Source organism: Rhinatrema bivittatum, chromosome 4 (genome assembly GCF_901001135.1).
Source record: "Rhinatrema bivittatum chromosome 4, aRhiBiv1.1, whole genome shotgun sequence".
Lineage (NCBI taxonomy): Eukaryota > Metazoa > Chordata > Amphibia > Gymnophiona > Rhinatrematidae > Rhinatrema > Rhinatrema bivittatum.
The window spans coordinates 441314660-441340720 of record NC_042618.1 but is presented as its reverse complement, the minus strand read 5'-3'; the positions used below and the strand labels follow the sequence as shown (position 1 = coordinate 441340720).

The 26061-nt window shown below is 42.0% G+C and overlaps 1 protein-coding gene and 1 non-coding gene across 2 annotated transcripts in view; one reads left to right on the top strand and one right to left on the bottom strand.

The window, feature by feature from the left end:
- Positions 1–9439, bottom strand: part of LTA4H (leukotriene A4 hydrolase) — an 88431-nt gene extending 78992 nt beyond the window's left edge. Inside the window, exons 1-2 of the mRNA XM_029601565.1 lie at positions 9197–9439; positions 403–533 (exon numbers count right to left, since the gene is read on the bottom strand). Coding sequence (XP_029457425.1) covers positions 403–533; positions 9197–9352 — 287 coding nt within the window. The 5' untranslated portion in view covers positions 9353–9439. The remainder of the gene's footprint in view (positions 1–402; positions 534–9196) is intronic.
- Positions 9440–10072: 633 nt separating this feature from the next.
- TRNAD-GUC lies at positions 10073–10144 on the top strand. The gene has a single exon. It is a non-coding gene; the product is annotated as a tRNA-Asp (tRNA).
- Positions 10145–26061: the final 15917 nt, after the last annotated feature.

The following is a 26061-nucleotide window of genomic DNA, read 5'->3' as shown; positions in this document are numbered from 1 at the left end:
CCAAAAAAAATATCCCATTTTGCCATGATAGTTTTATCTCGGCTTTCAATAACAATCCTGTGTGGATTGGCCTGAGGAGAACACCTCCTCCTTTGCCACTAAGCTCCCTGTCATGGGGGGAGGGGGAGGGATTATCACTTAATATCTAGAAAGCAAACACACAGGCAGGATGGACAGAAGCACCAGGAGCAGCTCAAATCATGTTACATGTCACTGTGCCACGCACACTTCCATGGTCTGATCTTTTTTTTTTTTTTTCATTTCAACAAAGCCCTCATATCTAAGCCCGAAGCGCTCTCGGAGATAATGGCCTGTTTTTAATAGAAGACAGGAAAAGGTCACAGTCACAGGAGGCAGGTGAAGCCTGCACAGGGTGAAAAGGGGAAAAATACTTGCCAATACCTCATCAGTTCACAAGGCAGTGTGATTTTCAGCGGTGCCCCTTTAAAACTGTGAGTTTCTCCCAGGGAAAAGTTGGTCTCCTGGCCATTAACAACAACTTTGTGTATCTTGAGGTCCTTCGTATCCAACACCTGTAAGCAAGCAGACAGTTTGTTACAAGGAGGGAGAGAGAGAGCAAGCACAGTGCAGGCTGGCCGGCCCGCACTGCTGCGTTAGTTTCATTCCAGCAAAACTAGCAATGGTGAAAAAGTGCAAAATTAAGCAGCCAATAAAGACAAAATATGAACAAAGTCAAACTAGACATTTTGGGGGTCACTTTTGTAACATCAATACGACTATGAGACACCAATTTCAAAAGAGAAAGTCCGCCCCTTCTTTCCCTTTGAAAATTACCTGCACACATTCGCACCTGCCAAAACAGCCGCATACATTTACAGAAGGAAGGTTCCGCATATACTTTTGAAAATGCCATAGTATGTGCAGAACTCCACCCTCAAACTCTGTCCCCCAGTCCCGTTCCCAGACACACCTACACTCGGTGTGGGGAAATGTATGTGCACAACAGGACGTAGGTATGTAAGTTTTACCATTTCTCTATGTGCACAACAGGACGTAGGTATGTAAATTTTACCATTTCTCTATGTGCACAACAGGATGTAGGTATGTAAGTTTTACCATTTCTTCTAAAACTTGTATATTATAGTGGTCCATTCTGGCCAGCTGTCATATTACAAGATAGTTGGAGAGTCAGAAGCAAATTTGCAAGGAGCTCTTCTGCTTAATCCAGGGCAGCTTTCTTGATGCTTACTGCAAAATTACTTTCTGGAAATATAGGCCAGAAAATGAGATATTTTGAACTACAGATAATTTAAAGAAAAATAAAATAAAAAAATATTAGCATAACACTATAAAAGCTCTTGCAGGGAAGCTAAAAAACTAGTACCTCAGGGATAAAATGGATAGTATTTTTTTTCCTGAATATGCATCCTATTCTCAAGCTGTATATGAATGTGGTTATCAAATGATAATGAGATCTGTAGCACATTTTGAAAGCTAGGAAAGCAATATTAAATTTTGTTGTAGGCTCCTAGCAGACCGTCTGTCTTTCCCCAAAGGGCAGAAAATTGGCAAATACTGCTGTCATAACAGACCTTCTGCTCAAAAAATGAACCCTGAGGTTTACTGATCGCATGTCTCAGTGCTATCTACCTTTTTAATTGCGCTAGTTCAACCTTGCCCCTTACAAGACTACTGTGTCAGCAAAAGAGGAAGGCTACTGATCAAAAGGTCATCCGTGCTGTCTGCAGTTAAAGTAACTTTCAGACTCCCAGGTACAACACTTAGGAGGGAACCAAGGAAAGAGAAGAAGCTTCACTGGAATGGAGAGAAGTCTCTGCACAGCTGGTCTGGAATAACTTTAATAACAAATTGTTTAAGAAATGATGTTAACTCCAAAAACCAGTACTGTTCTTAGATGGGTCCGCTGTCAGCTCATAAAAGAAAACCCACTTAAGGTCACTTTTTTTTTTTTTTTTTTAGCTTTTGCTATGATTTAAAATGTTATTTCTGAATTGATATTAGCACTTGAAATTTTAAAAAGTTATTGAATAATGCCCTAAATCTGCGTGCCGGTGTGTTAATCCCTTTCTTAATAGAACCCCATGTGGGCGTCACATGGATAGGCGCAGAGCATGCACATCTTATCAGAAGCATGCACACCTTTTATTCCAAAAGAAACGCATGCGTACAAGGGGAACACGATTTAAGGAACAGATAAAAAGAGAAAACAATCAAAACACGGGGAACGTGGCAGTTTGAAGACTAAACTAGTCTCCGCCAGCAGAAATCTAAAGCCACTGCGTAGTCTGACTGTGGGCACCCAAACCAGACAAACAATAAACAACATCACAAACAAATGCAAGCCACTCTACACCCTCTCGCAGGCAGACTAGACTCTATAAATCGCATTACCAATGGAGCCATCCAAGAGCTTATAGACTGGAGCATCTGACGTGCGCACACCAGAAGTAAGCTGTGCTATTAGCTGAGAACCCGGGGTTAATAACATCCCTTGCAAGTTGAACAGAGTGAAAATTATGACTGTGACCTGCTTACTAATCTTTGATGTTTATTTTTTTTTTAAACCAAGCCACATTTCAGTTGTTGAGAAGGATACAGAATGTTAAAGAGAATGAAATAGATGGAACAATCTCTCTGTTTCGTTTTGACTCAGCAGTTTCCTCCTGCTCTTCTGGACCTCCCCGGCTCAGTCTGAAGCAGGGCCGGGATCAGCACCAGGAGCCTTCATGTGCAACCACTTGAGGATTCTGGTGCCCTGGGCCAGTGACACTACAGTGACAGTCCTGGGCCAGGGGCCATCCATCAGGATCCCTGCAGTCATGGACCCTGATTCGGCCACCAGGCATTGCCCTTGAACAATGAGCATTACCTCCCCTCCTGCCAGGGGGCTGTGGAAGCTGCCTTCACAACATTCCCGGCTGTAATGGACCCAGGATGCGTAAGATCCAGCTCTGGGATCAAACTGGGGATCATCTGCCACCGGGCTAGCCCAAAAGTACAATTTTAACTCTGTAAAAATAGATGCTGAAAGCCACAACCATAATCAAGAACCCTTGTTATTTACATAGGATAATCGGTGCTCTCCACGAAGCCATAAATCATAGCCTCAAGTCCTTCTTGTGATGAGATCACAATCATTGGCCTTCATTTGCAAGTCTCCCGTATGGTAAAGCTATTGTTAACCTTCTGTTAAATACATTCCAATGAAAGTGATAAACTGTTATGTAGTAATAAATGTTTGTATTTGTAAGCAAAACTACAGAAAAAAAGATTAAATCACTGCTCAGGAAAAGTGTGTTTGTTTACTGTTCTTAAAATGTCAAAGCTCTAGTTAAAAGAAAACACTATTTACTGCTGATGGTCTCAATTTTCATCGGTCCTAAATGGCATGCCCCTACACTTCTACTAGCGAAATGCAGAGAAAATCTCAGATCTTTCACCCAAAGTCTGGGAGAAGTCCTAATATCCTGCATGTGAACATGATTTCTAACTCTCCTTCAATCTTTGATCCTAATGTTAGAGGACAAAATCTCAGCCTTCTATACAGAAAAAGAGTGCACGCAGTGATTCAAATGTTATATTTTAACTAGTGTGAAACACGTGAAATTCACAGCTAGCGATTTCCCTTCTCTTGAATGGTAAGCTGACATTGTCTCAGTTCATAAACACAAATAAATGTTAAATCAGGATTGCTAAGCACATAGCTCAAAATGTACAGACAAATGGAATTTGTTCACTTCTGGTGACTACATTCAGAGAAGAAAGTATATCTCTGCGAAATCCCTGTGCTAGGTGGATCTAGTGATATTTAAGGCGGTGGCACAGATGGCTGATGTGCAATAGACAAAGCACTACACCCCATTAGAGTGCACGTGCAGAAAGGCTATTTTTCTTTATTATTTTACAGTCAGATCAAATGTCACATGTGAAAGTGAAGAAGCTTCTAAAAATCTGCAAGCCAAAGGCTTTAATCTAGTTTCCCATTTCTTTTTGAAAATGTTTTGACACGAGCTGGAAGACAAAAAGGTCACTTCAATTTACGATTTATAAAAGACGGATGCTATTAAAATACAGAGCATATACCGTAGACACAAGGCAACGTTCACAAAGAACGTTTTAACACAGTCAGCATGGATTTACCCAAAGGACATCTTGCCTTACAAATCTGCTTCATTTTTTGAAGGAGTGAATAAATGTGGATAAAGGAGGACCGGTAGATGTAGTGTTTTTGGATTTTCAGAAGGCATTTGACAAAGTCCCTCATGAGAGGCTTCTAAGAAAACTAAAAAGTCATGGAATAGGAGGTGATGTCCTTTCATGGATTATAAACTGGTTAAAAGACAGGAAACAGAGAGTAGGATTAAATGGTCAATTTTCTCAGTGGAAAAGGGTAAACAGCCTCAGGGATCTGCACTTGGACCAGTGCTTTTCAATATATTTATAAATGATTTAGAAAGGAATATGATGAGTGAGGTGATCAAATTTGCAGATGATACAAAATTATTCGGAATAGTTAAATCACAAGCAGATTGTAATAAATTGCAAGACCTTGCGAGACTGGAAGACTGGGCATCCAAATGGCAGATAAAATTTAATGTGGACAAGTGCAAGATGATGCATATAGGGAAAAATAACCCTTGCTGTGGTTAGACGATGTTAGGCTCCACATTAGGAGTTACTACCCAGGAAAGAGATCTTGGCGTCATAGTGGATAATTTATTTTATTTATTTTATTTTTAGATTTTTATATACCGGTGTTCCTGTATTAAAATACAGATCACATCGGTTTACATTGAAACATAAAAATTACGCCAAGAGGCGGTACATATAACAAGGTTATAGAACTTGGAAAACATGGAAAACAGGTTCGAAAAATAACATTGAGAAAATTGTATAGTCTCTTTGAGAAACCAAATCATAAAATAAGGCGTAATTGTCTAAGATAAATGTGATCTGCAGAAGGGATTGCGATGGTGAGAAAAACTTGATAGCTGGAGGTAAAAAATAATCAAAGTTCTGGAAAAGCTTGGCTAAAGAGCCAGGTTTTAATTTTCTTTTTGAAGGAAGCGAAGCAGATCTCAAGACGGATGTCTGGCGGGAGCATGTTCCATTGGACGGGTCCTGCTAAAGAGATGGTACGTTTCTGATGTAAGGATATTGTTGAAGGAACAAAGAGTGTGCCTTTATAAGCTCCTCTGATAGGTCTAGATGAAGAGTGAAAACGAAGTTGGGTACTTAAGTGGAGTGGGGATATGTTGTAAATAGATTTATGAATTGCTGTGTATACTTTATAGAGAATCCTTTGCTTAATAGGCAGCCAGTGGAGGAGTTTTAGTATGGGGGTTATATGGTCTCTTTTATTTGTATTGGTAAGGATTCTAGCTGCAGAGTTTTGAATCATCTGGAGGGGTTTGATGGATGAGGTAGGGAGACCAAAAAGGAGCGAGTTGCAATAATCGATTTTTGTTAGAATAATGGCTTGTAGAACCATCCGAAAATCATTGAAGTGGAGAAGTGGTTTCAATTTTCTCAGGACAAGAAGTTTATAGAAGCAGTCTTTAGTGGTGGTGCTTATAAATTTTTTGAAGTTAAGCTGATTATCTATCATGACGCCTAGATCACGTACATATGGTGAGTGATTAATTATAGGAGTGGTAGAAATGAGTGGGACAGCTGGGTATATTAGATTGTTATTAACGTCATGATTGATAATTAAGATCTCGGTTTTGTTGTTGTTGAGAATAAGGCTGAGACTGGATAGAAGATGATTGATTAGTTGCAAGCAATTATTCCAGTGAATCAAGGTTTTGTGTAGGGATTCTGAGATTGGGATGAGTATTTGGATGTCATCCGCGTAAATGTAGTGTGTTAGGTTTAGATTATTAAGAAGACGACAGAGAGGGAGAAGGTAAATGTTGAAAAGGGTTGGAGAGAGGGAGGAACCTTGAGGGACTCCTTGATTTGCTGGGACCGGGTGTGATTCTTTGTTGTTTATCTTTACCTTGAATTGTCTATTAACCAGGAAGGACTTGAACCAGCTGAGTACTGTTCCCTTAATGCCTATGTCTATCAGACCTTGTAATAAAGATGAATGGTTGACAGTGTCAAAAGCCGCAGAGAGATCTAAAAGAATAAGGAGGTGAGGTTGTTTTTTATCCATATTAGTTAGAATATTGTCTGTGAGAGAGATAAGTAGGGATTCAGTGCTTAACGATTTACGAAAACCGTACTGGGAAGGTGCAAGAATGTAGTTTTCTTCCAGGTACTCTGATAGTTGTCTATTGACTATCTTTTCCATAATTTTGGCGATCATTGGCAAATTGGCTATTGGGCGGAAGTTAGCTGGATCTGTGGCCGGAAGATTTGGTTTTTTAAGAAGAGGTTTAAGAATTGCTAGTTTAAGTTGGTCAGGAACTAGACCTTGGGAAAGAGAGCAATTAATGATATCGGCAATTGGCTTTGAAATGGTATTCCTTATAGCAATGAGGAGGTTGTTTGGAATTGTGTCTAAGGGATGAGAGGATGGTTTCATTTTCTTGAGAATATTTTCGATCTCAAGAGCTGATGTGGTTTCAAAAGTTTCTAGAGTCGTATTTAGTTTTGGTGGAGTATTAGGTGGAGATGGAGAAGAACTAGATGAAGAGAAAGAAACAGTCAATTTATCAATTTTTTCCTTGAAGTATTCAGCTAGTTCGGAGGCTTTGTTGAGAGCTTGATCATCTGGGATGGTAGGAGGGGTTGGTTTAGTGAGGGCAGAAACGTAGGAGAAGAGTGCTTTCGAATCAAAGATGAAATGATGTATTTTTTTAGAGAAAAAGTCTCTCTTAGTTTTAAGAATGTTGATCCTGTAGGCATTGAGAGTGGTTTTGTATACAGCTAATGTTGTGGGGGATGGGTTTTTTCTCCATGTGTGTTCTTTATTTCTTAGTTTTTGTTTAAGCAGCTTCAATTCAGTGGTGAACCAGGGTTTTCTGTTGTCAGGCGAAGGTTGTACTACTTTGGTGATTGAAGGACAGGTTAGATCTGCAATTTTATTGGTGATGTTGCACCATGAAGATATGGCTGTAGAAGCGTTGGAGAGATCAAGTTGAGATAATTCATTAGAGAGATGGTTGCTAAGAAGGTCTGTGGAACAGGGTTTCCTAAATTGGATAGTGGTTTTTGGGAATGAAGTGGGAAGATGTCCTGAGAGCTTGAGTGTCGTGTTGATAATTTGATGGTCCGTCCAAGGGACAGGAGAACAAGAGGGTGAATCAGGGGGCAAGATACACTGATTAATGAAAATAAGGTCCAACGTGTGGCCTGCTTTATGGGTTGGGCTTTTTATTATTTGTGTGAAACCCATATAGCTGAGTGATGAAAGTAGGGTAACACAGTTTGCTGTTTGTGGTGAAGCATCGACATGTATGTTGAAATCTCCCAATAAAATGGCAGGTTTATCTGGGTTGAAATATTTGGCGGTAAGTTCAATGACCGGAGAGGGGTCAGAGTCTATAGTTCCAGGAGGAGCGTAGATTAGGCCAATTTGTAGATGCTCGGATTTAAAAACTGCAAACTCTATGTTCGATGTGATGTTTGAATATTGTAAAGTGAAACCTAGCTCTTTCTTGGATGCTAGGAACAGACCTCCTCCCTTTCTTTTGAGTCTAGGGATGGAAAAAAAATTGTAAAGTTGAGTAGGTAGTTGGTTTAAAAGAGCTATATCTGTGGGTTTAAGCCATGTTTCTGTGATTGCACAGATATCTGGGTTTACTTCTGTAAGGTAATCATTTAAGATGTGAGTTTTTTTCGAAAGCGATTGTGCGTTGAAAAGTGTTAGGGATAGAAGAGAAAGGCCCAGGAATTGAGTGATAGGTGAAATACATAGGATAGGATAATACATTGACATTGTCGGCTCAGTGTGCTGCAGCAGTCAAAAAAGGAAATAAAATGTTAGGAATTAGGAAGGGAAAGGTGAATAAAACAGAAAATGTTACAATGCCTCTGTATCGCTCCAAGGTGAGACTGCACTTTGAGTACTGTGTACAATTCTGGTCACCGCATCTCAAAAAAGATATAGTTCCACTGGAGAAGGTACTGAGAAGGGCGGCCAAAATGATAAAGGGGATAGAACAGTTCCTCTATGAGGAAAAGCTAAAGAGGTTAGGGCTGTTCAGCTTGGAGAGGAGCGGCTGAGGAGGGATATGATAGAGGTCTTTAAAAACATGAGAGATATAGAACAGGTAAAAGTGAATCGGTTATTTACTCTTTCGGATAATAGAAGGACTAGGGGCACTCCATGAAGTTAGCAAGTAGCACATTTAAAACACTTCGGAGAAAATTCTTTTTTCACTCATCACACAATTAAGCTCTGGAATTTGTTGCCAGAGGTTGTGGTTAGTGCAGTTAATGTAGCTGGGTTTCAAAAAGGTTTGGATAAGTTCTTGGAGAAGTCCATTAACTGCTATTAATCAAGTTTACTTAAGGAATAGCCACTGCTATTAATTGCATCAGTATCATGGGATCTACTTAGTGTTTGGATACTTGCTAAGTACTTGTAGTCTGGATTGGCCACTATTGGAAACAGGATACTGGGCTTGATGGACCCTTAGTCTGACCCAGTATGGCAATTTCTTATGTTCTTATCAGTATTTCCAGGTTTGATCGGATTCCATCTGTCTGTACTTTGAGATGCCAACTATTTCTTCCCCCATACCAGCGCTTAAATTATCTTTTTCACCATTTATATTCATAGTAATATAGTAATCACGCAGATAAAGACAAAATGGTTCATCCAGTCTACCCGGCAATTTGCTTATGGTATTAACTGCGGCTCCCCCCCATATGTTCTGTAAGGACAGTATCTGCCGCTCCGTGCAGGTTTCCTCATGTAGAAATGTTGCATTACCCCTTTCTTCTTTGATGATAGCAAGAGAATATTTTTAAAATATTATGATTATGATTGGTTTTCATAAATAAGTTTTGCAAAATATCCAGGATCAGAAAACCAAAAAAACAGGAATGGTGTAAAAGACGTATGAAGTTGTTAAGACAATAACTGGAGCTTTGCAATACATTTAAATGTTGCCTAAATTAAGATTCCAACATAATCGGATTAATAAAAAAGGCAATCAAGATCTTCCAGAAATTACTCCGGGGTAATTCTCTTCCCTGAGGCGAATGCTAGAAAGGAGGCACCAGGCAGCCTGGCACCGCAACCGTGTGCAGAACTCACCAGTTCGCGGAGCTCATCCTGCTGCGACTCTATCGTGAGAGCAGCTCTACCTCCGATCACCCGGATGGCGAAATCCACACGGAGCTTAAGGTTCAGGTGCTTGATGCGGCAGCTGCGGAAGGCGGCAAAGGAGCTAGGATCCACTACTTCTGCCATGGCACCGGCAGCCCGAGAGATCCACAATGCCCGCTACGCCGCTCACAGCGCCGCCTAATGATCTGGAAAGCCTGGCAACCTCTCCCAGGCGACGCCTTCACGGAGAGGGAGGACGGCGAGCGCGCAAGGGCCCCCGGGAGTTGTAGTCTTCTGCGCGAAGTGACACGCCAGAGGGGCACCGGTTGTGAGACTACAACTCCCGAGGCGCATACCGACACAGGGTGCGGGTAGGGAGGGGGGGAAAGGAACTGTGCGCAATGGCCGCTGAGATTGTTAGTTTCGAAGCATCTCAAGCTGTCCCCGAGAGGAATCTTTTTTGGGGGGCGGCGAGCAGCACGCAATGGTAGGGGAAAGGGAGGGAAGTTGCTACTCCTTTAAGCTGCCGTTGAAACACAAATTCTTTAGGCGGCATGAGATTTTAGTGAAAGGTGACAGAACACATGGCTGCAATGCTATCATTCTCGCACCCATAGAAAAAAAGGAATAAAATAAAGCGTGGAGAAAAAAATGCCTGACAGGCTGGTAGGTGATACCTGCTGCCAGAGAGAAAGCCAGCTACAACGGTCCAGCTTAATTTGTTCAGCATTTGTGCGATGGGAAGAGGAGGACAGTAAACAATGGAAGGAACATACCAATGTACTTATATATATTAAAAAAGCGTGGCGACGTATAGTAATGAAAATACTAAGGGCGGATTTGGCGAAGACATCCATGTGCAGCTCCTCGTTAGTATAGTGGTAAGTATCCCCGCCTGTCACGCGGGAGACCGGGGTTCGATTCCCCGACGGGGAGGCATGGAATTTTTTTTTTTTCAAAATACCTTTATGTATTTATTTACTAAAATTTATTTCCAGCTTCTTTATTTTAAATATTGAAATATTATTTAATACCAATATTTTTGCTACTTATTTTTGATTAAAAAAATAGAATCTATAAATTCACACCAACAGCTTAAGGGTGGGTGAAGTTGAAAAAGTGGCAGGTATGGAATAACACATGCAACATGCTATTATTAAGATAATTTTATCATTAATAATGAATCATTGGATACTTTTAACTTTCCATGATTAATAAAAATTAAACTTTTCTCTCTGACATGTTTACCTAGCTTCAGTTGCTAAAATCTTTGTCCGCTGACTCACCACTTGTTACTTTTCCCTTACAGCAAATCTGATCAGTGTCTAAGGTGAACAAGGAAAGAGGCAGAGGTCACAAACAGATCCTGATAATTTTTTATAGCGTTATATTTAATCTCTTTCATGTCTTTTTCAGTCTCTTGCGTTTCTATTGCCTCCATGTGTGCGCATGGAAATAATCATTTCTAGCAAAGCTCCACAAAACGTAGCACTTTAATCTAGACAATATGAAAATCACTTGGCTAAAAATACTCTCTTGGCTGTACAGGCAGATGTTTTGCTGGAGAAAGTTATACTCTGCAGGGTGGGCCTCTAGTGAGTCCCAGGAATGCTACTCCCAGCTCCCTCCACCTTATTTCACTGCGTTAGACTCTGCACTGCAGAAGATGATGCCTGATAGGCCCAATTAGTTGGAGAGGAAGGCTTGGCAGCAGAATTAGAAATTTAACAGCAACATGGCATTCAAATCAAGGAAAATTAATGTTTTATTAAAATCTTTTTACAAAGTCAGTTTCTGCTGCAGTAACATTGTAGCATGATAGCTTCCTGGTACACACCCATGAGACAGAGTACTTGCTATGTGAAAAAAGGACTGTGAGCTTTTGAAAATTCAGGTATTACAATATCTTTTTTTGGTCCTTTGAAAGGTCTCACAATCTGTCCTCGTTCTCTCCCATCGCCAACTCCTGCCATCCTGCTTTCCGATTTTCTGCGCTGTATACTTGGAATAGGCTTCCTGAGTCAAGGCCATATTTATTTATTTATTTGTTTGTTTGTTTGTTTAGGGTTTTTCTATACCAACCTTCGTTGTTGGACATCAAATTGGTTTACAGGCAACATAGTGTCAGCAACAGTGCTTTACAGTTTAACAAATAACTATTTTTATAATATTGTTTTAACAGTTTAAAGCAACATTGAATTAGCAACCATGCTTTGCCGTGTAATCAGTCTAACAAATTCTTACAGTATAGCTATAATGACAGTTTGACAGTTTAAGATTCTTACAGTATAACTATAATTCAAATCCAGCCTATATTAGGGTATTTTTAAATCTTAACCCTTTATTTTCCTGATGACAGTTTTGTTGGGTTTCACCATTTTCTTAATGTTTGAAATTCGTAAAGGCTTATATTTGTCCTGAATGGTTGGTTTTCTTTTTGTCTAGCTTGTAAACTCATACAGAACATGGATTGTCTTTTATTTGTCTTTGTGTTGTACTGTGAAATGTCAGTAGCATTATAGCAATTCATTTCGGAGTGATGCATGTGTATGATGCTTAGGGTACCACATAGCCCCACGCCAATACTGAAAGATCTAGTTCCCTAAAAAAGAAAAAAACAAACAAACAAACAAAAAACTAACAAACAGGAAAGAGAAGTCTATGCAAGCAATGGGCAGAAATCCAGAAGTGGTACATCCTCTCCCTACATACATGGAGCCATGTTGTAATCCTAGTGATAATCCACATGGTTGCAGTATCCCTCTCTGCCCTGACCAAGTTAGCAGAGGGAGATTGAGACTTCGGAAAACTACAGTGAGCCGAGGACAGCTGACTCAACCCAACCAGGTACAGTGGGTCTCAGTTAAGCAAAAAAAAAAAAAAAATCTGTTTGTGCCACCCTGATCCATCTACAGTAAATTCTGCAGATAATTTATATGCACGACTTGTGCATAGTTCACAAGGGAGTTGCACCGACTTCAGGGTTTGTAGCTGTGTGCCGAAAGCACCGCCCTACCAAGTCACTGCCAGCCGCACCCCTCTGCTCTAACAATCCACGGCTCACTCACGATGCTACTCACTTGTGTGGTGTCTAAATTGGAGGAAATGAGAAAGGTCTACAGAAAGAAAAAAAAAAGGCTGAAGAGCAACTTTACAAAAGAAAAAAAGTCCTGTGGTACTGTGACAAAAATGCTAAACCAAAGAATTGGGTACAAATTCCACACAGCTTTTTCTATAAATTTTGCTTTAAACCAGTTTTTTTCCCGGTGGAGTTTTTCTCCCTTCCAGAAGCTACAGAAAATTGAATTACCGAGGAACAGACTGGCTACTTCAGAATTGTGCAACCACACCTTTTGCCCAAAACTTAATTCCACCCCTGAGACTATGAAACTTGTATCTTTGAGTGCCAAAGCACATATTGGTGTATAGGTGCCACACAATATACAGAATCACCTTGTCTCTGGTAGAGCTACACTTAGAAAACTGTTATACATTGGCAGGGGGCGCCATTTACCCAAATGTTTATGACGAAAAGGTGGCATCCTCACAGTCCCGGGAGTGGGGAGGTGCCTGCGACACTTAATAGTTGGGTCAGGAGAGCCAGCACACGCAGGTGTGTCGCCATACTTCCCAGGCCCCTGTTGGCCCAGCCGCTCCCCCTGCCCAGGCTTGAAATGCTGATAGCCCGGAGCTGGAGTCAGCCATATTAGCTGTGCAGTGGCCGTGCGCGCCGCAGAAGAGACCATGCTAAGGTACCAGTGCGTGCAGCTCTGGCCCAGAGGAGAAGAGCAGCTCGCCGATGGGACTCCTTTCTCGAGGCTGCGAGGGTTGTAAGATGAGTCTGCTGCTGCTGCTGCCTCTAGTTGCTATTCAGGGGGGGAGAGAGAGAGTGAGTGAGTGAACATGTGCATTTCAGACCCTGAGTTAGTGTATCTGTGTGTGTGTGTGTGAGAGAGAGTGTCCACAGTATAAGTGTATGATTGAGATCCTATGTGTGTGAGAGAGAGCCTGTGTGTAAGTGAGAAAGAGCATGTGTGTAATTGAGAGCCTATATAAGTGAGAGAGAGAGAGACCTTGTGTGTGACTGAGAGTGAGGAGAAAGTCGCTAGCAAGCTCCCCTTCTCCTGCTAATTCACAACAATCTCAGGGCATCTGCAAATCCAATGTTCCCAGGTGTGGAGAGCAGAGCATTTTTTAATCCTTATTTTTAATGAGTGGGTCTTTGTGTCTGCTGTTTTGAAATATTTTATTGGTGTCTATAAAATGTTATATTTGTTTTTAATTATTTGGTATTCCCTTCATCAGCTGTTTTGAAATAATCTGTTCTTTTTATTATTATGGTTTTACTGCTATTGATTTTATATTTCTTTATTTGTTTTGTGAGGACTGGTGATGTTTCTCTTTTTCCCTTGTTGCACTACAATCAGAGTCTCTGGCATAGTGTAGTTTCCAGTTCAGTTTTGGACTGCATGTTTCTATTTATGCTTTATAGTCTCTTTATTCTTTTAGGTGAGGGTCAGCACATGTGACTGAGGTGAGGTTTTCTGCTGGCGTGTAGTTTCTGGGTAGGGATCTAGAGCAGCCTGGCTTGTTCTGTTTTCCTAATAGGAGGAGTATTGGAGGTTTAAGGGCTGGTGTAATATTTTCAGTGTTGCCTTTTCTTAGGTAAGGTGGTTACTGTTTGAGTGCTGGAAGCTGGTGCTGTTCTGGTATGGGAGGTTTAGTATTTATGTAATTTCTGTTCAGAGAGAGTACTCTTATCTTTCCCTTGTGCCATTCTTTTTTTTTTCTTCAAATATCTTTACTGAAGCATGGTAATACATTGCAACGAAATTAGTAAATACAACCAAGAATACGCCTCCAACTTTTTTCCCCATTTTGTTGAAACCCTTCCCATCCCCCCCCACAATAAAAGTACTATGGGGCCTTTTTTTTTTTTTTTTAATTTCCACTGTGGATTGTAATGAGCAGTGTGTCACACATGTAAGTGTTGTCCGTCAGGTGTGTCACTGTGGGATAAAGGTAGAGAACCATTGGATTAGAAAGTCCAGGGCATAGGCTTAACCCTATGAAAACATATCAAGGCAAACAGCACACCAGACTAAAAACTGTGAAAACTTTAAAATAAATATAAATATTAAAATATCCAATGAAGCAAACTGATATTTCAGTATATACTAGCTACGCCACACTTTAACACGCATAAGAACAGTACAACAAGAGACATTCTCTGAAAGATAGTGTGATCAGTCATGATTACATGCAAATTATATGATGGGTATAGAACAGGACTTCCCCAAGCCTGCCCTGAGGTCCTCACAACCAGCCATGTTTTAAGGGTAGCCACAATGAATATGCATGAGATAAATTGTCATATTCTTGGCCTCCAATATATACAAATTGATCTCATGCATATTCATTGTGGATATCCTGAAAGCCCTGACTGGCTGCGGGGTCCCCAGGACAGGTCCGAGAAGCTCTGATATAGAGAAAATCTTGCGTTAACTGGACCAATGTCGGGATGATATCCTGACACAGGATCACTGGTCACTAATGTGGGTCTTATTATCAGACTGTATATCACGCCCAGGCCTTGATTTCCCACTAGGCAGAGTAGGCTGCTGCCAAGGCACCACACACTCCTCCTCCATTCTGGTGGCACTTTCTTACAAGCACCCCTCAAACCCACCTCCTTACAGGAGCAGGGTCAGGCCGGAGGCACCCAAAGCACTGTAAAATAGAATCACCGCCAGCCCGCCTCTGCGCCCCTAAAGGGCTGGGCCTGATGGGATGCAGCCACTTAGACTGAATGCTGCTTGTGAGAAAGTGTTACCGGGGCCAATGGTGTAGCTATGTGTGGGCATTAGGGGCCTCACTTTTGGCTCAGGCCACCACCTCTAGCAATAGGGTCATGTTCCATCCCTGTCACCCCTTAAAGGTGCAGGAATTAGATGGCCTGGAGGCTTTGGAATCACTGCCAGTCCATTGTCTCCTGCACTTTTAAGGGGGATAAATTGAACTGGGTTGGGGGGGGGGGGGGGGGGGGGGGAAACTCCACTGCCTACGGCTAGACTCGTAAAAGTTTGAGGCCGTCAAACAGGCCGAATCAGAACGGTACGCTTGGCTGAGTGCACCGTTCGGCCCCAGTTTGGCCGCGCCTTTTAGACGCGCTATTATTACCCCTTATACTGGAAGGGGTAGCAGTAGCGCGTGGAAAACATGTAGCCAATCTCCTCGAAACTAATAGCGCTCACCACATGCAAATACATGTTGATGAGCCTACTAGTTAGTCGCCCGAAATACAGAAAGTAAAATGTGCGGCCAAGCTGTCCATTTTACTCTCGGAAATTAACACCTCCCTAAGTTCTAAGGGACCCTGAAAAGTGGACAGAAAAGCAGAAAATTCTGCTTTTCTGTACATCCTCCGATTTAATATCCTAGCAATATTAAGTCGGAGGAACAAAAACTGAAAATTAATTAATTAATTAAAAAAAAACCCTGCCCGCCAGTTGGCAGGTTAGAAAACAGATGCTCGGGGGCGCTCTTTAGCCACTGGCAGGGATGGTCGCATGATAGCGGGGCTCTCCCGGAACAAATAATAGCGCGGATCAGGCAGACTGCGCCGCGAAAATCATCTTTCCCAGGAATTGGTTTCTGCACGGTCAGACCTTCAGACTCTAGATTCTGAGAAGCTGGCTCATGCCTTAGATATCACCAAACCGCAATTTTGAGGAGGGGGACAAGGCAGGACGTCTATTAGCAAGGCACTTGAAGGCAGTGTAAGCGCAAAATAATATAGCCAAAATAAAATCCGCCCGTGGTCAATATGTCACCTCCTCTGAAGAAATTAGACACTGCCTTTCTGAATTTTATACTACCCTCTACGCAGCTGATGGGTCTATATTAGAGGCCGACATGGAGGCTTATCTAGCCTCTTTATCGCTGGAGCACCTTACGGAGGAAGAGCAAACTTTTTTGGATTGCCCCATAAGGGAGTCCGAGGTGCTATTAAAAGCGGATAAGTCTCCAGGGTTGGATGGTATGCCGGGGGTTTATTATAAGAAACTAGCCAATATCCTTGTGCTTCCTTTAACTGAAATGTTCAATTCTTTGAGAAATGATGACTCCCTGGCACAGCATGCTAATGTCGCGGGTATCACTATTTTGGCGAAAAGCTCCCTATCTGCCTCTCTTCAGGAGCATTGTTCTAAGTTATTATACCGCTGGCATTTGACCCCAGCTAAACTGCATGCTATGTTCCCAGCCACCTCAAATAAATGCTGGAGGAATTGCGGACAGGAAGGAACTTATATACATATATGGTGGTATTGCCCCAGGGTGGTACCTTTTTGGAATATGATTCGGGGGTGGTTATCTACACTAATAGGGAAAGAGGTGTCCTTGCAACCTCAACAAGTTTTATTAAACTCACCAGTGGAAGGACTGCCTGGGCCAACTCAAGCCCTCTGTACACAAGTATTTATAGCTGCTCGTTGTGAACTAGCAAAGGCGTGGAAATGCCCTGATCCGCCTTCCCTCCCCACGGTGATACACAGACTCCATACTCATTATCGCCTCTCGCGGTTAACAGCGATCAGGCAGGATAGAATAAAGGTATTTCATGTAATATGGGCACCGGTGAGCCAGTGTCTACAGGCTCAAACTTTAGTCAGCTAAATGATAGAGGTATTGTGTATTCTGTATTGTCTCACCAGTTCACAGTTTTCAGACTTCGGAATGATACTGTCACTATTTCTTTGTTTGCCAGTTTTTAGTTACTGCATGCTCACTTCCAATTGTGAGGGTTCCCTTGGGAGGGAGGGGGGGATTGGGTTAGGTTAGGTGGGTGTTTGGATGAGTAAAACAAAAATTCACATTGATGCGCTTTAAAGATGTTTATTATCATCACTATAAGTATAATTTTGACAGTATAAAATGACCTGACAATAATGTGTTGACACTTTGTATTTAACATGACTTGTGATATTTTGTTTGGTCAATAAAAGTTTATATTTAAAAAAAAAAAAAGAAAGAAAACAGATGCTCAAATGTTGCCGGTGTCCGTTTTCAGCAGTTCGGAAACTGACGCCGGTAAAATTGAGTGTCGGTTATTGGACCCTCTGATAGCCGCCGCTTCCGCACCACCTCCTTATTAGCGCACCACCACATTTAAATACAGAATCACACATTGGGAGAGCAAGCACTCGACTCGGAGGGCCGGCTCTCCCGCACCTCTTATTGAATCGGCCTGAACAGTTTTTTTGCTTACTTTGCCCAGGTAATTATCCCTCCTCCTCCTCTCTGCCCCCTACAAGTTCAGGAATGCTTGGGCTGGGTGGAAGGCTGGAAACCTATTTACATAATTGCTCTTCAGCAGCCACATTAATCCTTGAATAAAGTAGCAGCATTAACCATACAGGAAGAGTAAGAAACAGCAAAGACAGGGCAGAAAGAGGGTGAAGAAATAGGAGACCCAGAGTGTTGCCAGAAATTAAATGGGTTTTGTAGGCACTGCTGAGAAGATCTACACAGCTGGAGGCAGGACAGGGGCTGGCAACAGTGCCTACCATGCCCAGCGCGACTGGATATGCATACTGGGCAGCACACCCGGGGGAGGTGGCCGGCCAGCGGCAGCAGGAGAGACCGTGAGGCCGCCAGCAGCCCAAGAAAAAGAAAAGGCTGCAAGCCGCTGGTGCTCAAGCCGCCGGAGAGGCCCGCTTTCTGGTTGTGTGTGTGCGCTCCTGCGCTCACGCACAGCTTCCACTCTCCCCCCACCACTAAAGAGGAAGGCCTGTGGGGCCGGCCCGAAGACATCAGGAGGCCCGCAGGGGCCTGAAGACATCAGGAGGTCATGTGTGTATGTGTGAGTATATGTATGTGAGAGCATATGTGTGTCAGAGCTTGTATTTGTTCATGTGTGTGTCTCTGAGAGCCTGTGTGTTTGTGCATGTGTCTGTGTGAAAGCCTATGTGTGTGTATGTATGTGTCTGTGCAAGAGCCAGAGTCTCACAGGCACACACACACACACACACACATAATTTGTCTGTGAGGGAGAGAGAGTCAGTGTATGTTAGAGAGAGGGAGTGTGTGAGAGAATGGGTGTGTGTGAGAGAGAAAATAAAATTTGAGTGTCCCTACCTCCCCTCCTACTGCAGTCTCAGTGTAACTGGAAATCAGAAGATCATAGTTATGGAGAGCAGGAGATTTTTTAAATCCTTATTAGTTTTAATTATTGGGTATAATTTGATAACTCTGCTCTTTCAAAATATTTAATTTTGGGAAGGGAATAGAACATTTTTTATTATTGGATTTTTTATTCATTAGATATTTTGAAATATTTTCTTGGTGTTTGGTAAATTTTGTATTTTCAATTCATTAACTGTTTGAAATATTCTTTTTATGAATATGATTTTACTATTATGATTGTTTTATATTTCTTGATTTTATTATTTAATATTTTTATGAAGACTGGTAATGTTTCTGTTTTTCCATTTTTGCTCTGCATATAGAGGCTGGCTTGTTGGGGGTTCCAGTTCAGTTCTTCTCAGCACATTTCTGTTGATACTTTCTGATCTCTTTATTCTGTATTTGGTCAGAGTCTCTCTGTGTTCTGCATATATGACCAAGATGAGATATTTTGCTGGCATGTAATTTCTGTGCAGGGATCTATAGCAGCCTAGTTTCCTAATAAGAGCTTTTATTGGTGTTCTAGGGCCTGGTGTAATATGTGCAGTGTTGCCTTTTCATAGATAAGGTTGTTAGGATTGTTTTGGTATGGGAGGTTTACTATATTGTAATGGTAATCCTGTTTGTTTATGGCTTTCTGAGGGCCAAGCCCACACCCAATGCGCATTATAAAAAGTCGGATTCCATAGGAGCTCCGCATGTCTTTTTTGCAGAGATTTCTGGATGGCATCACAGGAGTGCTTATAAATATAATATGCAGGTTGTAAGTGTTATTTTTGCCTCAGAAGACTGTGCTCTTGAATGTTTTTTCATGTAAAACTTATTATAAATGCATAATTTAATTGTGCATCTCTGTAAAGGATGTGGGGTGTGTGTATGCAAGGCTGGAAGGTTTGCTTAGGTTATCTAATGCTCTTCCCTATCCATGGGCTTTGAGGTGGGGGGGGGGGGGGGACACGTCAGTTTTTAAAAATATAGATTGCAGGACAGAGCTGGGCTTTATTTGATGGGCCTGGGACAGACACTGAATAAATAGGGAGGGAGGGAGGGAGCACAGTAAGTTTTCACACAGGGCAGCAAAAAAGCTAGCACCGGCCATGGTGCCTACCCATATTAACCTTGTGCCCTCCTAATAATTCAATTCTGGCTATTCCCCTGACCAAGACAGAGCGGGAGGCACGGCTTTCACTGTGAACATTTTTGGAGGAAGACACCGCTCCCTACCCATTTCTGCCCTCAATTCCCCCCCCCCACACACACACACCCTGCCACTCCTGCATCCTTGTATCTAGGGGTGTTCAAAAGGTAAATCTGCCCTGACTAACCATTGCTCCCAACTCATGTTTTGTGTGTACAGTTTAGAAGCACCTAGATAGGATTATAGACAGTGCTGGGGAGGAGCCGGCTGTCGTAGTACATGTGGGCACCAATGACATAGGAAAATGTGGGAGGGAGGTTCTGGAAGCTAAATTTAGGCTCTTAGGTAGAAAGCTGAAATCCAGAACCTCCGGGGTGGCATTCTCTGAAATGCTCCCTGTTCCACGCGCAGGTCCCCAGAGGCAGGCAGAGCTCCGGAGTCTCAATGCGTGGATGAGATGATGGTGCAGGGAAGAGGGATTCAGCTTTGTAAGGAACTGGGGAAACTTTTGGGGAAAGGGGAGACTTTTCCGAAAGAATGGGCTCCACCTTAACCAGAGTGGAACCAAGCTGCTGGCACTAACTTTCAAAAAGGAGATAGAGCAGCTTTTAAACTAGAACAAGGAGGAAAGCCGACAGTCACTCAGCAGTTCATGGGTCAGAGAAATGTATCCTTGAAGGATACTAATCTATTTATTTATTTATTTATTTATTTATTTGAGGGTTTCTTTCTTGACTGACCATCATCAGAGACATCATGCCGGTTTACATATAACAGGGGTAAAAAACAAAAGCAGGAAGAGGGCAGTTACAAAGAACAGGTTATAAGGGAACTGGGAGGTGCTGAGTTAGATGCACAAGGGAGCGAAAGCTAAAGGCATGAAAACTAAGTAGCTAACTTATGTACATAATCTGAGTAGAAAACTTATATACAAGACCTGAGTCTTCAATGTTATTAGGTTATACAGGAGAGTAAATATTCAATATCTCACACGAAGTGTTAACAGCATTGAAAGATTACTTGCACATGGATGTTGGGAGGCAGCACAGGGGGTACAGACAAATAAGTACATATAGGCCAACCTGTCAGGTAGGAAGAAGGGAGAAGGAAATGAAATGAAACAGGAGAGTTAGGGCATCCCAACAAAGAGGTTCCATTAAAAGCAAACATAGTCCATGTGCCTATATGTAAAAACTCACTGAAGCTAATCATTTCCAAATTATCCCTAACAACTGAAAAGCAGGTTGTTAATACAAACAAAAAACACACTTTGAAATGTCTGTATGCCAGTGTCAGAAGTCTAAGAAGTAAGATGGGAGAGTTAGAGTGTATAGCAGTGAATGAGGAGATAGACGTAACTGGCATCTCAGAGGCCTGGTGGAAGGAGGATAACCATAACCAATGGGATAGTGCTATATTAGGGTACAAATTATATCGCAATGATATAAACTTGGTGGGGGTGTGGCACTTTATGTCCGGGAGGGTATAGAGTCCATCAGGATAAAGATCATACAAGAGACTAAATGCTCAGTAGAATCTATATGGGTAGAAATCCCATGTGTGTTGGGTAAGAGTAGAGTGATAGGAGTATACTACCATCCACCTAGACAAAATGGTCAGACAGATGATGAAATGCTAAGAGAAATCAGGGAAGCTAACCAATTTGGCAGTGCAATAATAACGGGAGATTTCAATTACCCCAATATTAACTGGGTAAATGTAACATCAGGACTTGCTACAGACATAAAGTTCCTGGATATAATAAATGATTGCTTCATGGAGCAATTGGTTCAGGAACCAACAAGACAGGGAACTATTTTAGATTTAATTCTTAGTGGAACGCAGGATTTGGTGAGAGAGGTAACGGTGGTGGGGCTACTTGGCAACAGTGATCATAACATGATCAAATTTAAACTAATTAACTGGAAGGGGGACAATAAGTAAATCTGCAACTCTAACACTAAACTTTCAAAAGGGAAACTTTGATAAAATGAGGAAAATTGTTAGAAAAAAACTGAAAGGTGCAGCTGCAAAGGTTAAAAGTGTTCAACAGGCATGGACATTGTTTAAAAATACAATCCTAGAGGCGCAGTCCACATGTATTCCACACATTAAGAAAGGTGGAAGGAAGGCAACATGATTACCGTAATGGTTAAAAGGTGAGGTGAAAGAGGCTATGTTAGCCAAAAAAAATCCTTCAAAAATTGGAAGAAGGATCCATCTGAAGAAAATAGGATAAAACATAAGCATTGTCAAGTTAAGTGTAAAACATTGATAAGACAGGCGAAGAGAGAATTTGAAATGAAGTTGGCCATAGAGGCAAAAACTCTTCATAAAATTTTTTTAAAATATATCTGAAGCAAGAAACCTGTGAGGGAGTCGGTTGGACTGTTAGATGACCAAGGGGTTAAAGAGGCTCTTAGGGAAGATAAGGCCATTGTAGAAAGACTAAATTAATTCTTTGCTTCCGTGTTTACTAATGAGGATGTTGGGGAGATACCAGTTCTGGAGATGGTTTTTAGGGGTGATGAGTCAGACGAACTGAACGAAATCACTGTGAACCTGGAAGATGTAGTAGGCCAGGTTGACAAACTAAAGAGCAGCAAATCACCTGGACCGAATGGTATGCATCCTAGGGTACTGAAGGAACTAAAAAATGAAATTTCTGATCTATTAGTTACAATTTGTAACCTATCATTAAAATCATCCATTGCATCTGAAGACTGGAGGGTGGCCAATGTAACCCCAATATTTAAAAAAGGCTCCAGGGGCAATCCGGGTAACTATAGACCAGTGAGCCTGACTTCAGTGCCGGGAAAAATAGTGGAAACTATTCTCCAGATCAAAGTGGTAGAGCATATAGAAAGACATGATTTAATGGAACACAGTCAACATGGATTTACCCAAGGGAAGTCTTGCCTAACAAATCTGCTTTATTTTTTTGAAGGGGTTAATAAACATGTGGATAAAGGTGAACCAGTAGATGCAGTGTATTTGGATTTTCAGAAGGTGTTTGACAAAGTCCCTCATGAGAGGCTTCTAAGAAAACTAAAAAGTCATGGGATAGGAGGCGATGTCCTTTCGTGGATTACAAACTGGCTAAAAGACAGGAAACAGAGAGTAGGATTAAATGGTCAATTTTCTCAGTGGAAAAGGGTAAACAGTGGAATCTTCAGGGATCTGTACTTGGACCGGTGCTTTTCAATATGGGGTAGATTTTCAAAGGGTTACACGCGTAGGTTACGCGCGTACCCCCGAAAACCTACCCGAAACCCCCCCTGCGCACGCCGAGCCTATCTTGCATAGGCTGCTGGCACACGCAAAGCCCCGGGACACGCGTAAGTCCCGGGGCTTTCCTGGGGGGGGCGTGTCGGGGGGCGTGTCACGGCCGACGCACCATAGGGGGCATATTGTGGCCGGCGCGTCATTGGGGGCATTCCGGGGCGGGGCCGCAGGGGTGGTTCCAGCCCGGGGGCATGGCCATGGCCTCCGGATCAGCTCCCGGACCGGAACATGATGCGCCGGCAGCCAGCCCAGCGTGTGCAAGTTACGCCTGCCTTGGGCAGGCGTAACTTTTGGATTAAAGGTGGGGGGAGGGTTAGATAGGGCCGGGGGGTGGAAGGAAAGTTCCCTCCGAGGCAGGCTGCGTGGCTCAGCGCGCACAGGCTGCCGATTTTGGGCAGCCTTGCGCGCGCCGACCCCGGATTTTAACAGATACATGCGGCTACGCTTGTATCTATTGAAATCCGGCGTACTTTTATAAAATCTGCCCCTATATTTATAAATGATTTAGAAAGGAATACAATGAGTGAGGTGATCAAATTTGCAGATGATACAAAATTATTCAGAGTAGTTAAATCACAAGCAGATTGTGATACATTACAGAAGGACCTTGCAGACTGGAAGATTGGGCATCCAAATGGCAGATGAAATTTAATGTGGACAAGTGCAAGGTGTTGCATATAGGGAAAAATAATCCTTGCTGTAGTTACACGATGTTAGGTTCCATATTAGGAGCTACCACCCAGGAAATGATCTAGGCTTCATAGTGGATAATACTTTAAAATCGTCTGCTCAGTGTGCTGCAGCAGTCAAAAAAGTAAATAGAATGTTAGGAATTATTAGGAAGGGAATGGTTAATAAAACGGAAAATGTCATAATACCTCTATATTGCTCCATGGTGAGACCGCACTATAAATACTGTGTACAATTCTGGTCGCCGCATCTCAAAAAACATATAGTTGCGATGGAGAAGATATAGAGAAGGGCAACCAAAATGATAAAGGGATGGAACAGCTCCCCTATGAGGAAAGGCTGAAGAGGTTAGGGCTGTTCAGCTTGGAGAAGAGATGGCTGAGGGAGGATATGATAAAGGTCTTTAAGATCATGAGAGGTCTTGAATGAGTAGATGTGAATTGGTTATTTACACTTTCGAATAATAGAAGGACTAGGGGGCATTCCATGAAGTTAGCAAGTAGCACATTTAAGACTAATCGGAGAAAATTGTTTTTCACTCAACACTCTGGAATTTGTTGCCAGAAGATGTGGTTGGTGCGGTTGGTGTAGCTGGGTTCAAAGGGGGTTTGGATGGGTTCTTGGAGAAGTCCATTAATGGCTATTAATCAAATTCAGTTAGGGAATAGCCCCTGCTATTAATTGCATCAGTAGCATGGGATCTTCTTAGTGTTTGGGTAATTGCCAGGTTCTTGTGGCCTGGTTTGGCCTCTGTTGGAAACAGGATGCTGGGCTTGATGGACCCTTGGACTGACCCAGCATGGACATTTCTTATATTCTTATACATTCAATTTAGATTGCAATTAACTAAAACAAACATTGTGACTTATAATAAATACTGTTTATTGTGCCCCCAACTGCACCAGGAGTTAACCTTTTACATTAGCAAGCTTGTTAATTGTACACTGAAATAGGGCACACATTTTTTACTTCCGCCTTATTACTTTATGCCCAGTGTAAGCTCACTACTCCAGTAGGAGGGGTTGATGTGCTCCCCAAATGAACTCAGGTGAAAACTAAAACAAACAAATCTACTGCTGTAACCAGGGCCAGGGCTATCATCTCCCATGTGTCTCTTTCTGTTTTGGTTTCAGGGTTTGTTAAATCTTGAGTGGTTTTACAAGAAAACTAAAACAAACAAAAGAATCTCTGAGTAAATCACATCACTTACAGGTTACGATCTAGGCGTAACCTAATTACATGCTCTAAATGCCTGAAAAAGAATGAGGAAATTAAAAAGAAAACTCAGACCAACCATCAGCTTAGATGGATGGATAGATAGAAGTATAGATGGATAAACAGAAGAATGGATGGGTAGATGGATGCATAGATAGATGAAGGGATGGACAGATGGAGAAGGTACAGAGAAGGGCAACCAAAATGTTAAAGGGGATGGAACAGCTCCCCTATGAGGAAATGCTGAAGAGGTTAGGGCTGTTCAGCTTAAAGAAGAGATGGCTGAGGGGGGATATGATAGAGGTCTTTAAGATCATCAGAGGTCTTGAACGAGTAGATGTGAATCGGTGATTTACACTAAGATAATAAAAGGACTAGGGGGCATTCCATGAAGTTAGCAAGTAGCACATTTAAGACTAATCGGAGAAAATTCTTTTTCACTCAACGCACAATTAAGCTCTGAAATTTGTTGCCAGTGGATGTGGTTAGTGCAGTTAGTGGAGCTGGATTCAAAAAAGGTTTGGATAAGTTCTTGGAGGAAAAGTCCATTAATGGCTATTAATCAAGTTTACTTAGGGAATAGCCACTGCTATTAAATGCATCAGTAGCATGGGATCTTCTTGGTGTTTGGGTAATTGCCAGGTTCTTGGGGCCTAGTTGGCCTCTGTTGGAAACAGGATGCTGGGCTTGATGGACCCTTGGTCTGACCCAGCATGGCAAATTCTTATGTTCTTATGATGGATAGGTAGAAAAAAGAATGAATGGTTAGCTGGATAGATGGATGGATAGTTAAATGAACAGATAGATGGGTAGATAGGATATATGGATAGATAGAAGGATGGATGGATAAATGGATGCATAGATTGACAGATAGAAGGATGGATAGATGGGTAGATAGCAAGGATAATGGGTAGCTTGTAGATGGATGGATAGTTAGATAAATAGATAAATAGTTTGAGTGGATAGAAGGCTGAGTGGGTAAACAGAAGAATAGATAGATAGACTGATCTGATTATGAGTCAGCCCTGAGTTAGTCTGTATCAAGGGAAACGGACACAGAACTACCATGAAAACAAAACTGGCAGAAAATAATTAGCACCAACACTAAAATCCGTCAATGGTCTTTGAAAAGGAAAACCCACATGTAACCTAACTCAGTTCATATTCGGCAAAAGAAAGAACCGTGGGCTGAGAATCCATGCTAGCAAAACCATTCGCAGATGGATATGGAGAGTAAAATCATTACCACCCCTCACATATCCTATCTGCTATTGGAAGCAAAACTATCCCAAGAAATAGACAAGTTTCCACTAGCAAAAAGGTCTTCAAGATATGAAGA